Here is a 17,285-nt window from a genome sequence, read left to right as displayed (position 1 = left end):
CCTCACATGTAAGGTCCCTTTTAACTTTGTCTCATGTGATTTTTCGGGCTAGAGTGCTTCTTCACTCCCCCTCACACGGACCTACTCTTGGCCCAGTGAACTTTAGCCATTTAAGGTCCCATATTGTGGGCCTGGCTCTGATACCATGTCAAACGCGGGTCTGAGCCGCACCCGCAAACTAAGAGAGAGAGTCCACTTCACAAGTACAAGGAGGTTCCATCCCAAAACCATATGGCAATAGGAGGAGTAGCCCCTTAGCCTTATAAAGTGTTTAACTCTCTCTTCTTCAATCAATGTGAGACACTTATATGTGGTGACACTTGAGAGGTTTATTATTCAACACAAATCAAGAAAGCTTAGGAAAAAAAAAAAAAAAAAAGCAACCCCACTAGATGATCGACTATCGTATTCAATTCAATAATCTAACTTTTATCAAGTGTAAAAGAGGGTATCATTTGCCCATTGCCAATTGAAATTTTATGACATTATAAAGAACTAAAGAAGTTGCTCCAATTCAAGGCTACTAGGCAATAAGTTCCTTGCACCATGGTGTTGCGTCTTCAATTCAACTGAGCAAGAACAAATATGATAAAATGCCTCTTTCATATCCCGTTTATTAAATAAAAAAAGTGCTACTCGTGCATAATATTTATCATATGGCAGGTTGACTCATATTCCGTTTTAAATTATTTCCTTAGCTTGGAACCTATAGCCTTTTAGAGTGAATCAGTGAGACGGTGATGCCAAGATAGATGTGTTTTTTTAGGGGAGAAGTCTTGCTAGCCGGAGGAATTGGGGATCCCACACTTGCTTAATTGGGGTGAGAATTGAATCCCAGGTGAAGGAGGTTCTTCAACCATTAGGCCAACAAAAAGTACTCCATAAGTCCATATAAGCAAATAATAAAATATGGAGTACAAGTACAACGTATGTGTATATGGAGTACGTATCATTATTGTCTATTAAATTTTAAGATTGTGAGGAGTTTTTTTTTTTTTATAATAATAATAATAATAATATAACTAATATATAAAGCTAAACTTTTAGCCAGGTCACGAGGTATTGACACTTGGCATTTCAACTTTTCTCCAAGTGTCGCGCCACGTTTGATAGATTTAAATAGACGATTAAAAAATTAATTTAAAATTCTATTTGGATAAAATTTTAGGATAAAATTGTTAGTTTAGAGTTTTATTTTCAATAAAATACCAATATTTCAGAGGTACAAATTGAATTATAATTTTGTTAAAAAAATTTCAATAAAATATAGCAAATCGTCATAAAAGCACATCAATTTCCTAATTAATTTTGTATCAATGATATATTTAAAAATTTGACATATAGATTAAAAATTTATCTTCAATAAAAAACCTGGGTATCGCACGGGCACAAAACTAATAATAATAATAATAATAATAATAATAATAATAATAATAATAATAATAATAATAATAATAATAATAATAATAATAATAATAATTATTATTATTATTATTATTATTATTATTATTATTATTATTATTATTATTATTATGAAAAAAAGTCCTATTTAATTTGCTAAAAATGCTCTTAGTTTCTTTCTTGGCTTCCTCCCTCCCTCCATTTCCAGAAAATTTCTCTCTAACAACATCTCTATGTCCTCTTCATTCTGGTGTTGAATTTTTGGTGCACTAGTCTTTCAATCATGCCCTTTTCATATTAAGGTTTTGCGCCCTTCTCTATCTCCCAATTTTATTTTATTTTTCATGTACAAGTTAATTATCTATCAAAATCATGAGATAATTAAACAATTGATGCTTAGAATTATTATTACCAAATTTAGCTACGTTTTGGATAAAGAAACTTACAATTTGCGTTATGTCAAGGGTGTTTGTTTATATATTGCACATGTACATTTATTTGTTATGTTCAATTCAATGTTATTTATTTCTTGATATTACACAAAATTTTGATAACAAAAGTATTTAATAAAATGGCGCTTCTTCTCTAGAAATCGAATAAAAGATTTCGACTCATTCATTCGTGCGTACTCCACATCGCTCATTTGGTAGAGCGTTACTCTTACAATTGTGTCATTGCTATATATGACACCTTTGTCTTATGTTAAAATGTATGTGTTCAATTAAAATCGACACAATGTATAGAAGTCGTGTCATTCAAATTGTTGTAATAAGGCTCTCACGTACGATTTATAGTCGATATTGCTATGCATAACTTGTACAATTCTAGTGCAGGATTATTTTGTCAAGTTGGTGACATTTGATACAGGCAGACGTAAATATTAATTTCGCGACTGAAGTATTGACAGTCACAAATATTCAGTAGCAAATTCAACAATTTGATGTAGTGTATAAAGAGCTTACTTTCTCAATTTGCTTAAGTTGATCTACTTCTCCACGAATTTAGATATGTCGGCTTACAAATCACAGGTCATGAATGGTCAAAGAGAAAAATTCGTAAGGTATACGAACTCATAATCTTGTAGCATTATATGTTCATAATTAACTTTAGCTATAGGTTGCTCTGCTTTAGCTTCATTCTTATACTAATTGTTCGTGTTGAATTTTGTTACATTGATACTACTAGTCTAGATTTTGTTTAAAAGTGTGGCATGTATAATGGTTTCTTATATTTTGACAGACTAAATAAAATGGACTCATTCTCAACAAAGAACAATGACTCTACAAATCGTTTCGCCTTCAGTATAGAAGGACTGAAACGTAGTGTTTATAAGTCACAAAATTCAACAAGGTCTTTTAATATAGGAATGATGAAACCTCATGGACTAAGGACAATTGGTAAATCACTACGATCAGGGGTTACTCGAGCAGTGTTTCCAGAAGATCTGAAAGTGTCTGACAAGAAAGTGTTTGATCCTCAAGATAAATCTCTTCTTCTTTGGAATCGACTTTTCGTTATATCTTGCATCATTGCAGTGTCTATAGATCCTTTGTTCTTTTATCTACCTATAGTTGAACATCAGAAGAATTGCTTAGGCATGGACTATGGATTAGCTGTTACAACTACGACTTTGTGTACCATGATTGATGCTTTCTATCTTATTCACATGGCTTTTCAATTTTGTACTGCATATATTGCACCATCTTCTCGAGTCTTTGGACGTGGTGAGCTTGTTATTGATACCGGAGAGATTGCTAAACGTTACCTACTGCGCTATTTCATCATAGATTTGTTAGCTGTTCTGCCCTTACCACAGGTATTATATGTACTTGTAATATTTTCTTGATGATGTCAAGTAGAGGCAATGTTATTTCATTGATTCGTCGTTCTTGGTTGTGTAGATTGTGGTCTTAAAATACCTTGTTAAAGCTCAAGGGAAAGGTATAATAGAGACAAAGAAATGGTTGCAAATAATTGTATTTTCACAATACATTTTTAGATTTGCTAGGTTTTATCCTCTGACTTCAGACTTGAAAAAGACTGCTGGTGTATTTGCTGAAAGTGCTTGGCTTGGAGTTGCTTATTACTTGCTGTGGTACTTGCTCTCTAGTCATGTAAGCGCGTTTAATTGTTATTACACTCTTTGTAAGTGCGTTCTAGTCTTGTTGTGGTATGTTTTGGTACGTGGAACAAGCATGGAAACACAATTCGCTACCTGATTTTGTTAAACTAGTCTAAAAGTGTACCACTAGGCCATGTACCATGTACCAATTCGTAGTTTGTGAGGGTATTAGTGAATTTGGTAACAATGGCCGGGTTTGTTTGTTTTAGTCTTGAAGGCTATATGCTAAGTATCGAGGACATCATTGCAGATTGTTGGGGCGCTATGGTATTTATTTGCTGTGGAACGCATAGATACATGTTGGAAAAATGCATGTCAAAGTCAAGGTCATAAATGTGATAACGATTTTTTGTATTGTGGGAGTCATGATATGGCTACTTTCGAGGTATGGCAAAATATTAGTGTGGATGTTCTTAATAAGATGTGCTCAGTTGAGGAAGAAGATTCAAACTTCAACTTTGGAATCTATACACAAGCACAATCCTCTATAATCGTCGAATCTCAAACTTTTGTTAATAAATTTTGCTACTGCCTCTGGTGGGGTCTTCAGAATCTAAGGTTATTCGCAACTACTAAGCATTTCTAGTTCTGCTAAACATGTTAGCTATTTAGCCTTACTTTTTAACTCGTACATTTGTTGTACTAACGGCTCAAAAACGTTAATTTTTGCAGTACATTGGGTCAAGGGCTACAGACTAGTACCTATCCAGGGGAAATTATATTCTCTATATGTCTTGCTATATCCGGTCTTATTCTTTTTGCACTTCTGATTGGAAACATGCAGGTATTTCCTGTTTCGTACACGATTTTCTGTTGATTACTAGTCAGTTTTACCTGAAAATGAAACATTATTAAACCATGTAGGGCTTAATTTTAGGAAAGAGATGTGACTTTGAACTCTGTAACTTCATGTTGTTGTTTGCAGACGTATCTACAATCACTTACTGTTAGGCTAGAGGAGATGAGAATAAAGAGGCGCGATTCAGAGCAATGGATGCATCATCGTTTACTGCCACAAGTTCTTAGGGAACGAGTAAGACGATATAACCAATACAAGTGGTTAGAAACACGAGGAGTTGATGAAGAGAGCTTGGTTCAGAGTCTACCAAAAGATCTTAGGAGGGACATCAAACGCCATCTCTGTTTAAATCTAGTCAGAAGAGTAAGTGTCTGAACTGTCAACTATACTAATTGTCAGAATGTTTTCTTTGAATTTTGGTGGTTCTAACTTCAACTTAATATGTATTTCAATTGTGCTTGGTATCTTTAGGTTCCTTTATTTGCAAATATGGATGAACGACTGCTCGATGCCATATGTGAGCGACTGAAGCCTAGCTTATACACCGAAAACACCTTCATTGTCAGAGAAGGAGATCCAGTCGACGAAATGATCTTCATCATAAGGGGACACCTAGAAAGTGTGACAACAGATGGTGGAAGAAGTGGATTTTACAACCGAGGATTGTTAAAGGAAGGAGACTTTTGTGGCGAAGAGCTTTTAACATGGGCCTTAGACCCGAAATCCAGCATAAATTTACCACTGTCAACAAGAACTGTGAAAGCTCTCACAGAAGTAGAGGCCTTTGCTTTAAGAGCAGAGGAGCTGAAATTTGTTGCAGGGCAGTTTCGAAGACTTCACAGTAAACAGGTGCAGCACACCTTCCGGTTCTACTCTCAGCAATGGCGGACTTGGGCAGCTTGCTTTATACAAGCTGCCTGGAGACGCCACATGAGGAGGAAGATAGATGAGCTTCGACGATTAGAAGAAGGGGAGGAAGAGGATTATAATGATTATTTAGAACATGGAAACAGGTCAAGTAAGAAGCGTAGAGCCAAGGGTGACGAAAGTGGCTCTAGCCTTGGTGCTACCATCTTTGCCTCAAGGTTTGCTAGGAACGCTCTTCGTGGAGTCCATAGACTTCGTAGTGGGAACAACACCACCGGCTTGGCGTTGCAGAAGCCTCCTGAACCTGACTTCTCCAACATTGATTGAGGTTTGTAGTCATGATTTTAGTTAGTAGTATAACCTATGTTATGTGATAGAGTTGTACTATGTTTTGCTTGGGCCAATTAAATTGTACAGTTACTTATATGTTTGAATGGTATAAGGTGATATAGAATGTACTTTGTATCATTTGTGTGTTACATTTAGAAATGACTAGAGAAAATTGCCTAGAAAATAAGATAATGGAAACTTAAAGAGGCAATCAAAGAGAGATGAAGCATATGAAGTATGAAGTTGATGATTATTGTAGGTGATACAAAGAATTTGACTCCATGATCTTGTTATAATTTAGGTGTACTCAGTTAAATCGTGTCATCGTGAGCAACAAAATTTGTTTAACGTCTTGCATATAATTTACTTGAATTCTTCGAAACCTTTTTTTTCGTTCCTGTTCACAATCTCCATAGTGCAAAATTTTGTTCTCAAATTTGCATTTCAGAAAAGCTAATCTTTACATGATTAATAAAATTTATTTGCCACTTCATTTGACTCACGTTTTTTTTCCCATAATTCTTTTGTTATTATTTTACTAAAAGACATTAAAAAAAAAAGAAAAAAAGTAATTGTTTCTTTTAAAATAAAACAATACAATTTGTCCCTATAAATGCTTAAGAACAATGACTTTTTCTTAATGCTCTATAACTTTTTTTAATTCTTAAATAGAAAGTTCTCTTGATTTTAGTTTTCAAGAAAAGATGAAGGAAATAAACAATGTTTATTGGCACTATCAAGATTTTTAATTTTAATCAAACTCGTTCTAATGGATTTTGTAATGGACCGTTTTTCATGAGTGGGCCCGTCTTCTTTTAGATGCAGAAGTATGTTTGGGCTAGGAATTCTAAGAACTTTCGTCCAATCCTTTGATTCTCAACTGCCAACTCGCTTAAGCTTAAGCACATTGATCGTCAATTAGTAGTGACAAAATTAATTTGTTATTCTCAAATTTCACTGTTCAAATGTTCCATTCAAAGGGGGTGTTTGTGGACTCATATTTGATGGGAACGTTGTTACTTTTTAAGTATAACTCCGGACACTGGTGAGTTTGTTCTGTAAGACACTTAAACGGATACCACAAAGTCTTATATGTGGCTGGCCGGTCAGCGCTAGCCACTATAGGGATTACTTTGCTAGTGTAATGGAGGTTACTTGGTCAGTATTAAAGGGGTTACTTTGTCATTGTTATGAAGTTACTCAGTCAATGTTATAGGGGTTACTTTGCAAGTGTAATGAGGGTTACTTGGTCAGTATTAAAGGGGTTACTTGGTCATGGTTATAGAGTTACTCAGTCAGTGTTATAGGGGTTACTCGGTCGGTATTATAGGGGTTACTTAATCAATGTTACAGGGGTTACTTTAAGTGGCCACACGGTGTGGCCGACCGCACACAAAACGGGCTTAACAGATAAAGATATGAGCTTTAACTTATAACGTCTCATAAACTAATTCGATGTATCACAAATTGGTTTTATTAGAATGATCTCTAAATGAGATTTGATAGGAGATTTTAATTTCACTGTGTTTATTACTATGAACTACCATTGTCCATTGTAGACTTTTTGAGTTTTTTGTGCTTGTAATATCGTTCGTTACCTTGGTTACTGATAGAGTATAAAACATATTCCTGGGCCTCAACCATCAGTTTAAGCTTTTGGTTGAGTTGGTCCTCTAACACTTACGATGAACCTAACAACAACATGCATTATTAGCACTGATTAAACTGTAAGTTCAATGGTGATAGAGCTCATCGAAAAAAAAAAAAAATTCTTATCTTGGCATTGATCAACTGATGTGTAGTTCTTATCAACGGGTTTGTAATAATAAAAACATGCATTTAATTTGCAATATTGAATAGCTTATTGAGATATAACTAATTGTTTTTATCCAAAAAATTATGTACATAATACATCAAATGTTTTTAATGCTCATAAGATCAAATCTATATAGGTAATCTACTTAATTTGGTTATGAATGATAGCCATTTTACTAATGATATGTTAGTGGTTAATTATGTGAGATATCACATCAAAAGTTGAAGATCATTTTTCATGTTAATGGAAACACAACACTAATCAAATATTATCAAAACCAAAGGTGATCAAACCAATCCGTATATTATCAAATTAAAGATGAATAATCAACTTGGATCATACCCAGTATATGACTTTGACCTAATAATTTTACATCAAATATGTGATCTCTTTGATTTATTTTTTCTCCATACATACTTTGCACTCTCCCAATCCAAATTTGATCAGACTAATTTTGTTTTACACGTATCATTATTCCTGTGACAGTTTATTCTACTTAATTTTCTATAGATAAATCTGAATTGTGATTTATAAATATATGCTATGTATAAGGCATAAGAATGTCATATAATGTTGTATATACTATATAAAACTTACAGTATTTAGGTTATTTTTGTTAATCAATGAATAGACTATTGACACAAATGCACCACATCGGGTAAAAGAATGCCATTTAATGTCTATTGTGCACCAAAAGAACACAAGTACATAAAATGAGTAATACAAGTACATATGTGATTGAACATGTGATTTTATGTGATAATAGAACATATTTTACATTATCTTGTTCCTAATGTCATGCTCTTGTACATAACCACATGTGTTTACAATACTACATGGTATAGCATATCAAATTAGTATTAAATCCATGCATCTAATTAATTTAATTATTAAGGGTGTCTTTTATTAATTTAGCTTTTATTAATTCAATTCAACTCATAAAACAATCTCGCAATAACTTATGATAGAATTGAGTTTTTTTTTTTTCCATATTTAAATTTTGAACAAAAAACTTTAATTTGTAATCTCCTAATAACATATATATACAAATGAAACACATAAACAATATCATATAAGACTATCCCGACCCTTAATATAAGGATACACCATAATATATATGGCCATATTGTTTAAGGGTTTATTCTCTTCAACTTAATTTTAATTCAATTCAACTTAGTTCAGCTCAGTTTCTATTTTCCTTCTCTCGTAAACAATTCATTTCATCAACTCAGTTCAGTAAATTAAAACAGGCCCTAAATCCGCAATGTTCCTACGTGAAATCCAGAAGATTGGACAGTTTACAATATAGGAATAGAGCCAAAAACAAGAAATGAAAAAGTGGGGTAAACACTTAAGATTGAAGCAAGCAATTGAGCCTTTTGGAGGTGTTTCTACTACAGGGGTTGCATAGGCTGACTACCTCGAAAAGGAGCTCTGATCTGTTTTAACTGTAACGAGTGCACGTGCAACTCAGCACCCACAATCCTCATTCACCATCTTGTCGACTAACAACCCATTTATGCATGCCACTGCTCTTTCTTTCTTTCTCTCTCTTCTTTATGTTTTCTCAAATTTAATTTTTCATTCATTCTCGTAAATGGAATAATCTATCTATCAGTCACCCTATTACTCCTCACTCACTTCCATTCATTTCATTTCTTCCTTTGCTTTTAATGCTCTACTCTACGCACTCTTTCACTCCACCCCCCTTTTCTCGGAGCTCTTTTTACCCTTTTTTTTTTTTGGATTTACATTCATGCATGAAACAAGGAATGTTGGTACCTATACAACTTTCTTTTACTCACCCCTTGCTCCATCCGGGATCATTAATTGTCACGATGCTAATACTGAAACGAGTAATATGACAACTAATTCCAGGCAGAAGTGGGAGGTGGTGGTGTGTACGTGTTATTTTATATATATTATAGGGGACAACGGATAACAGTTTCATATGATGGAGTGTCATGTTGTTTAAATATGTGATTTGTTTTTTATCAACTTGTTTAGTTAATGTTCAATGATCAAATACAAGTAGATAGTTTGTTAAGAGGAAAGTTAGAGGAAGAATACAAAAAAAAATATAAAGGATTGGTTAGTTAAGATGAATGAAGTTATGTTGATTATTGTTGGAAATTGTGAGTAAATGAGCTTTGGACCAAGAATAATTTCCATTGAATAACAATGTACAATGATATATCATCCTCAATCAAAAATTAATAAAAGCATCATGCAATCTCACAAAAATAATTAAACACCAACTTCAATGACCAACAAACTACCATCAACTTTAAAGTAAGGAGAAAAAAATTGCAGCAATGGGTGCACCAAACCTAAATCTCCCCAAAAAGAAACAAAAATAAAATTAAAAACACATGGCAATTAACAGTTTTTTCTCATCGATCAGCACTCATCTTCTACCTACAATGTAAGTAAAATTTGAAAAGTAGAAAAAAAAAAAAAAAATCCTAAAATGAACCTCTTGCTAGCTACTTACTTAGCTTGCACTACCAACAATTAACCAAAGAGTTTTCTCCAAGCGAAATACTTGACTGACCTTTCTTTTTCTTGGTGATTCATTCATTGTAATGCACCGTCCTTGCATTTGCGTTCATCACGTAACCAGCATCCCCCGTCCACAATTAGTTGTCACATTTCTGGTTCAAATTACAGATAAATATTTCAGGAATATTTAAAATTGAGGTCGGCCAGAACCCCAATACCCCTCCGGGGGCATTTGGACAGAGTTAAGCAGATTAGGCGGCATCCCTTGGAACAACCCGGCCCCTCCGTTTGGATCGTTTCCAAGCAACTGTTGAGCTGACGGCAGCATCCCTTGATGATCCATACCACCACCGCCACCACCGAGTTGACCACCACCCCCTTGCATTCCTCCCATAGGCCCACCACCTTCTTGGTCTTCCTCTAATGGCAATCTTTCATAAGCAGCATTGCTAAAAGAAGCAGCCATAATAACAACAGGACCAGACGCTAACAATTGCCCAACCACACTACCACCCACAACTTGTCCCTGCCCGCCCGCTAAGTATATGCTAAGCCCCGTAGCAGCAGGCGGGGCAGGAGGCGGAAGAAACGATCCCGCCAATGACAAGATCTCGAACCTCCCGTGAAGCGTGACAACGGCGGGAGGACCGCCGTTGCCGCTAGAGGTCGAACCCGGTTGCCGTATAGTAACATTAGCAACCGTCCCAGTACCACTAAGAATACATACACCTCGTTGTCGAAGGCGAGCAAAAGTAGCAACACTTTCCATTATGTCACAACCATCAGAAACCTCCATAACATGGGTTCGGAGAGCGTTAGCGCTATCTCGAGTAATGATGATAGGCGGCTTAGGCTTGTTCTTAGACCCAGCTGGTCTCCCCCTCGGCCGCCTCGTCATCATATTGTGGTGATCTCCACTTCCATCTTTGGAATCTTGGTTGTCGGTGCCGGTATTATCGGTGGTGCTTGTGGTATCGTCGTCTCGCTCTCGTTTACCAACCCCGCCAAGGCGGGGGGAGAGGTCGGATTCGGAGTTGTTCTGAGGTTGGAGTTGGTGGAATTGGTGGGGGTGGAGATGGAAAGGAGGTGGAAGTGAGTGCCCATGTGCCGATGCCGAAATCGGATCCATATTCATCCAACAACTACTCAATAAGCTTACCTAGATCAACTTGTTAAAGAACTCAAGATAAAGGAAATACAGTACTTTGTAGAAAGTAACAAATAATATAAGAAATTAAACAAGGCAAGAAATAATCTTGACAAGTATAATTAGTGGGTGATTAGCAAACATAGTGGAGGTGTAAAGGTTAAGAAAATGGAGCGGAAAGGAATTTGTATTAGTGGAAGTACAACGGATGGGTTGGATGAATAGTATGTAATATATATGAGTATATCAATCAAAGCAATATAAGCTAATAAGAAGAAGACTTTTTTCACAAACTTTTTTTTGGGTTTATCTAACTTTTTGCTGGCTTAGCTAGCTAAACTTTGGTTCTTTGTTACAGCTTTCGAAGGGTGTTTTTTTTTTATTTTTTTTTTTATATCTCTATTGAATCATAGAATTGAAGAAGAAGAAGATTAAAATAAACTCACCATAATATTTGAATTGAAGTTGAAAATTGTAGCTAGCTACTCAACTCTGAAAGGAACAATAATTTACAATTAATAATCGATCTGAAACCGAACCGAATGGATTAGCTAGAGAAGAAGAAGAAGATTTGAGAAGAGAAGTGGAAGGATGAGGGGAGTATGGGTGTTTTTGGGAGAGAGGTGGGTTAGGGTTAGATGAAGAGAGGAGGAAGAGAGAAATGAGTTAATGATATGATGGGGAGGTTGGGTTTTTGGTAAATATAAAATAAAATTAAATAAAATAAAATAAAAAAAGAAAAGAATAAATGGGGTCCATTTAATTTCAAGTCTTGCGCCTCCCTCTTCTTCTTCTCTAATAATATTGCTGTCTATGTCAGTTGTATCATGAGAGTGTATAGGCCAATAGTTTCTAAACCATCATTCAACTATATCCTCGTCTTGTAGGTTTTATTTGCCTTTTTTTGAATTTTTTCATTTTACTAGATTTTTTCTTCTTTTGTTAGATTGCTTGACTTTCTTTTTCCATTTTTTACTACTAAATTGATGGCTTAAAATTATAACATTATTTATAGTCTTAATTAGCGTCATTTTTACATTTAGAAAATTATATATATTCCAACGTTTTTTGATCCTATTCGTGTGCATACGAATTATTGTTAATAGTGTTGATGGTTGGAAAGGCACACATATTTGTGCAATTCTAGTTTTGAAATTATGTTTAGTCACTGCACAACTACAAAGTACAAGACTAGCATTAATTGTTAGTGAGACGATGATTGATATAAAAGGGTTTTAGAGATGTTGAGTAGGAAATAAGAGTGTAGGATCCCTAAATTGATATTTAATCAATGAGTGTAATGATTACATGGTTCAAATGATAACTTTTTTTGAAGAAAGGTTTAAATGATAATTAGTTGCATTGTATCCCAAAGTGGCCAATAGGGCAGTATTTATTATTGAGATTAAGATTGTAGCCTAAATAAGTAGGCTTTACCCTTAATAACTCTTTTGAAAATTTAATACTCGCATTGATCATCAATATTTTCTCTATGAGAAACTATATTACGACTTATGGCCATTATGAGACTCATTCTACTAAGTTTGATTATATATTCTTCATCAGTATAATGCCCTTAGGATTTGTTCTCTTCAGCTTATTTTCAGTTCAGTTCAACTCCAATCAATTCAGTAAATCAGAACAAGCTCTTAATATTGATATGTGGATCGGGTGAGGTTTGTACTAAAATATCTTTACCAATCATGCAAGAGTCTAATCAGTGTAAACTATATATAAGATATTTTTAATTTGAAACAACGTTTTTAGGTTAATAGTTCTATATGCCCATTATTTAACCTACCGGACACTTAATTTAGCAAATAAAGCTTTCTAAGACATTCATTTTAATAGATTCATCATTACCATCTCTAGGAAGCTGACCTAATAAGGTACTCTATATGATCTTAGCAGCTCGAGTACAGGTAGATAATGACTGATTGATGAAATTTTTTTATTTTAAGACCTTGTTTGGAGGTAGCATTTGTGGCAGTAGATATAGTATTTGCCTAGGTCAAAATCACTAAAAACACTAGTTCGAAAAAATAGAAACATTTGGCAAGGTAGTAGATACTGATAGAAAAAACGTTTGGATATATAATGTTTCACATGTTAGAGACCATCTCAACCAAAAGCTTAAACTTATGGTTGAGGCCCAGGAATATGTTTCATACTCTATCACTCCTCCTCACATGAAAGGCCCTTTGGGTTTGAAATGTGGATGCCACACAGACCCACCCATACCTGGTGCGAATTAATTCCACTTAAAAGGAGGGGTGGATGAGATTCAAACCCGTGACCTCTATGTCACGTTGGCTCCGATACCATGTTAAAGGACCATCTCAACCAAAAGCTTAAGCTTATGGTTGAGGCCCAGGAATATGTTTCATACTCTATCATCACAAACGTTATACTTGTATGTAGTAGCATTCGAAGATATCGAGTAACAAATAATGTCAATCTATATTTTAGATAAATATATAGCCTCTATTGTGTAGCTTACAATTAATGGCTACTTTTGCGAAACACTAAATTAATACTATCATCAACTATTTTGAAAACTGGCCTTTACCAAATACTAGTTGATAGCTACTTGTTTCTCTGTACCCAACAACTAACAGCAACATGTTACCACTAGTTTTGCCTAATAGGGTATTATAACGAATATGCGTAATGGAACGATATGAAAACTCACCCTCTTATACAATGTAAAATAAATAGAAAAACACGATAATAAAAAGAGACCACGTTTATGAGGAAACACCCAGCCACCCCCTAGTCCCTCCCCCAAAACCCTAGCCCCTCCCCCACCCTAAAACCCTAGAGACTAGGGTCTTGTGGTGGGGGAGGGTGGCTGGGTGTTTCTGAAGGTCGGGGAGGAGTTATAAGGAATTTTTTGAATGAGGGAGGGTTACAAAGGTTAGGAGGGAGTGGGTCTTGGTGGCACCGACGCTAGGGAGCTAGGGAGGTGGTGTCTGGCTGTTAGCTGACGCTGGGGGGTAGGGAGGTGAAGCTAGCGTGGGTGGAAGGGGGGTGGCTGCTGGCATGGGGATGGGTGGTTTTTTTTTTTTTCAATTTTTAAATTTTTTTTAACCAATCTTGTGTCACTTGTTGACCGGTTGGGACTACTACAGGTACAGGTAAAGTGATAGCATAGTTGGGATTAGTAAAAGTATATTGTCCATGAAGGGAGTAGTTCAAATTTTTTCTTATAGAGTGATCAACATAAATTAGATCCTACAGGTAAGAGCGTATGTGATATACATCCTTCTCTCAAAAGAACATATATAAAATTTAATAAATAGATTATATTGTTTCAAATTAATGAATACAGAGTATATATTATCGTCATATGGATGTGAAATATGTGCATGTAGTAATATTGTTTTGCTAAACTAAATAAAAGCATAACAAAGAGGACTTGTAGGTGTAACAAAATTAAAATTACTATACATAATGATCTTGAATTTAAAATCTAAGTGTGAGGAGTTTAGGATCAATAGTTCTTCGTGATCTTCGTAGCTAGGTCACTTATTAACTTAAAAAATCACCTCTCGATCTTGTTAGTTCTCTTGTATATAATAAGATTAGTAACAATCCATAATTAATATGATTGTATGATGAGATATGTAAGATGACTTGATAGTGTTATGAGCTCCATCTAAACTTATTTGAAGCTATCAATGGTACTTGTGTGATGATGATACGCATAACGGCACAAGTATATTTTACATCAAGCATTTTCTCAATCATCATCACCATTAATATACAATAAATAATTGTTACATGTTTGGGGAAAGGTCTAAGTTGATTCTATTAATTTTGTAAGTCAAAATGTTATATTTTTGAAACTTTCAGAGTCATTTTAGATAATCTTTTTTTAAATAAAAACTTATAGCTTATAATAAACAAATTACTTATATGTATTTATTCAACATTCGTCGTTAATCACCTCATCTTAGGACTCCCACTCCCACTCCCACTCCCACCTAAGATTTTGTTATAAAAATATAAGAACGATAATTTGTTTTGTAATATTCTAGTAGTTGAATGAAAAATAAATAATAAGCGACAACATAATATGGGTTAAATAAATAAAAAAGAAGTGATAAAATGATGAGTCAATGACAAAACTAAGTTTGACGAATAAATGTAGTCCTACCATAAACCATATAGAGATGGATGTTGAGAGGGGGAGAGGTGGGGCCCATTGGGACGGCTGATGAGAGCGCAGGTGGAGCCCACATTAAGCAAGTCTGATGTATGTACACCAACAGCAAGTTGAAGTGGGACCCACACACACATCCAAATACTCGTCACCTGATTGATTCCTCTATTTTTCATCTTATCGCGTTCCTCTTTAATTTTCCACCCCGTTACCATTTGCGCTAATTTTTGACTAACCACTAGTCAAAATAACGCAATCAAAATTTAACCACCGTTCATGATTACTTATAAGGGGCCGTTCCGTTGGGGGTAATAATCAAAGAAAAAGAGAATGAACAAGCCCTATTCCCTTTGTTGTTGTTTGTTTGTTACTATCAATCATTCCCTTTACCCTCTTTTATTATTGACTTTACCCATTTTTCCTCTAAAGTGATTCCCCACCCCCCCTAGACTTTTCCATTCCCTTTCCCTAGCCACCATATCCACCCTAGCTAGCACCTTCTACAGCAGAACCACCACCCAGCCACCACGACGTCCCTCCGCCGACAAGCGCCGCACCTCCCACACCCTTCGCCGGAACACGGCGCACCTCCCCCACCCACCCCTTCCCCCCGGAAACATCTCCCCTCCTCGAAAAAACGTCCCCCCACCCTAGAATAACCCTATAAAACCCTCCCCCTCCCCTTAAAACCGTCGGCCGCCCCTCACCCCACCCTCGAAACCCTAGCCGCTAGGGTTTCGAGGGTGGGGGGGGGAGGGGCGGCCGACGGTTTTGAGGGGAGGGGGAAGGTTTTTTAGGGTTATACGGGGGGGGGTAAGTTTTCCGGTAAATGAAGGTCAGAGATCGAACGAAGGGTGAGGGGCGGCGAGGTTGGAGGAAGGAGGGTGAGGGGCGGCGAGGTCGAAGGAAGAAGGTTGAGGGGCGGCAAGGTGGTGGTTGAACTGTAGGGTGGCTGGGAATTGAAGAAAAAGAGTTGCTATGGTGGATGTGGTGGTGCTATGGTGGAGGTGATTCCCCTGTATTTTTTATAAAACAAACAACATGCTAAATGGAAAGGGATTCATTCCATTCTCTTTGATACCCTTTCTCTATTCCATTCCGATTCCACCGTGCAAACCAAACGACCCCTAAGTATAATCTACATACTTTGATTTGGCCAGTTATAAAAGTAGTTAGAGTCTTAATGGGTACTATTTAAAACCCGAGATTAAATTTTGTCTACATTATTTATATTTGTAGTAATCTTTATACTAATAAATATTTTTTTAAAGTTATAAAAAAAAATTAATATGGAGTACGGAGTAGTATTTAAAAAATATTTTGTATATGAAGATTAATCTAATAATTCTTATCACAAAAAGGAAAAATATATTTTAATAATCCCTATTATGTGTGATTTATTTCTTTTCTATTAATCGCAACTAAGGTTTATTATCTAATAATAGTGACCTGCTGAAAGTTTTTTTTTTAATTGTCACGTGTCAACACGCGAATGGTCCAAAAGTTTTTTTAAAAAAACTTCTAAAACATTAAAAAAAATTAATAAATCAAAATCCAAGCCACCCTTTCCCTACCCCGAACCTCACCGAAACCCTAACCCCTACCCTCAATCTCGCCGAAAATTGGCCGGCCAACCCCACCTAACAACCAAAACAGTCAGTCGTCTTCCATTACCCATCCCCAACCCTCGAAACTACCCAGCCAACTCTCCGAAATCCCTAAAACCACCTTAAAACCCACTTAACCACTCGAAACATCTTCCGCTGCCAATCCCACCACAGATGTCATCTCTGATGAGAGCATTTCTTCTGACAACCACCCTCCTTCCCCCGTTAGCGAATCAATTGTACGACGTGAGCTCGAGATATTCGGTGAAAGAGCCGTTCAGATTGAACGAGTCTCGAAAGGAATTGTACAGTCACCGTCCATTTTTATGATCTAAGGGCTGGGTAGGTGTTTTCGAGGGTCGAGGATGGTGCTAGAGGTTGGACGACCGATTTTTGTGGTTAAGGGATTGGCCGACCGATTTTCGGGCGATGTTGGGGGTGGGGAGTAGGGCTGTGCACCGGTCCAAAACCAAAACGGGACCGAAATGGACCGAAACTCAGAATCAGTTTTTTTTGGAGACCGGGATCG

General features: G+C 36.0%; 2 protein-coding genes across 2 annotated transcripts; one reads left to right on the top strand and one right to left on the bottom strand.

Annotated features, from left to right (window-relative positions):
• The first annotated feature begins 2,408 nt into the window (after nt 1–2,408).
• LOC110702574 (putative cyclic nucleotide-gated ion channel 8) lies at nt 2,409–5,585 on the top strand. The gene is made up of 7 exons (XM_021880302.1): nt 2,409–2,461; nt 2,641–3,217; nt 3,303–3,515; nt 3,774–4,081; nt 4,196–4,307; nt 4,449–4,685; nt 4,794–5,585. Exons 1-7 carry the CDS (start codon nt 2,409–2,411, stop codon nt 5,514–5,516), a joined length of 2,223 nt encoding a protein of 740 aa, XP_021735994.1. The 3' UTR covers nt 5,517–5,585.
• Nucleotides 5,586–9,484: 3,899 nt separating this feature from the next.
• On the bottom strand, nt 9,485–11,846 carry LOC110702573 (AT-hook motif nuclear-localized protein 22-like). Its single transcript, XM_021880301.1, has one exon. It carries the CDS (start codon nt 10,970–10,972, stop codon nt 10,025–10,027), a length of 948 nt encoding a protein of 315 aa, XP_021735993.1. The 5' UTR covers nt 10,973–11,846; the 3' UTR covers nt 9,485–10,024.
• Nucleotides 11,847–17,285: the final 5,439 nt, after the last annotated feature.

The sequence above is a fragment of the Chenopodium quinoa genome, unplaced genomic scaffold (assembly GCF_001683475.1).
Source record: "Chenopodium quinoa cultivar QQ74 unplaced genomic scaffold, ASM168347v1, whole genome shotgun sequence".
Taxonomy (NCBI): Eukaryota; Viridiplantae; Streptophyta; class Magnoliopsida; order Caryophyllales; family Amaranthaceae; genus Chenopodium; species Chenopodium quinoa.
The sequence above is the reverse complement of the archived record's forward strand: the minus strand, read 5'-3'. Positions and strand labels throughout refer to the sequence as shown.

Coding starts and splice junctions, on each gene's coding strand:
- LOC110702574 (XM_021880302.1), top strand. CDS start 2,409: ATGTCGGCTTACAAATCACAGGTCATGAATGGTCAAAGAGAAAAATTC. Junction 3,516..3,773: donor GGTACTTGCTCTCTAGTCAT/GTAAGCGCGTTT, acceptor ACATCATTGCAG/ATTGTTGGGGCGCTATGGTA. Junction 4,082..4,195: donor TGGGGTCTTCAGAATCTAAG/GTTATTCGCAAC, acceptor TAATTTTTGCAG/TACATTGGGTCAAGGGCTAC.
- LOC110702573 (XM_021880301.1), bottom strand. CDS start 10,972: ATGAATATGGATCCGATTTCGGCATCGGCACATGGGCACTCACTTCCA.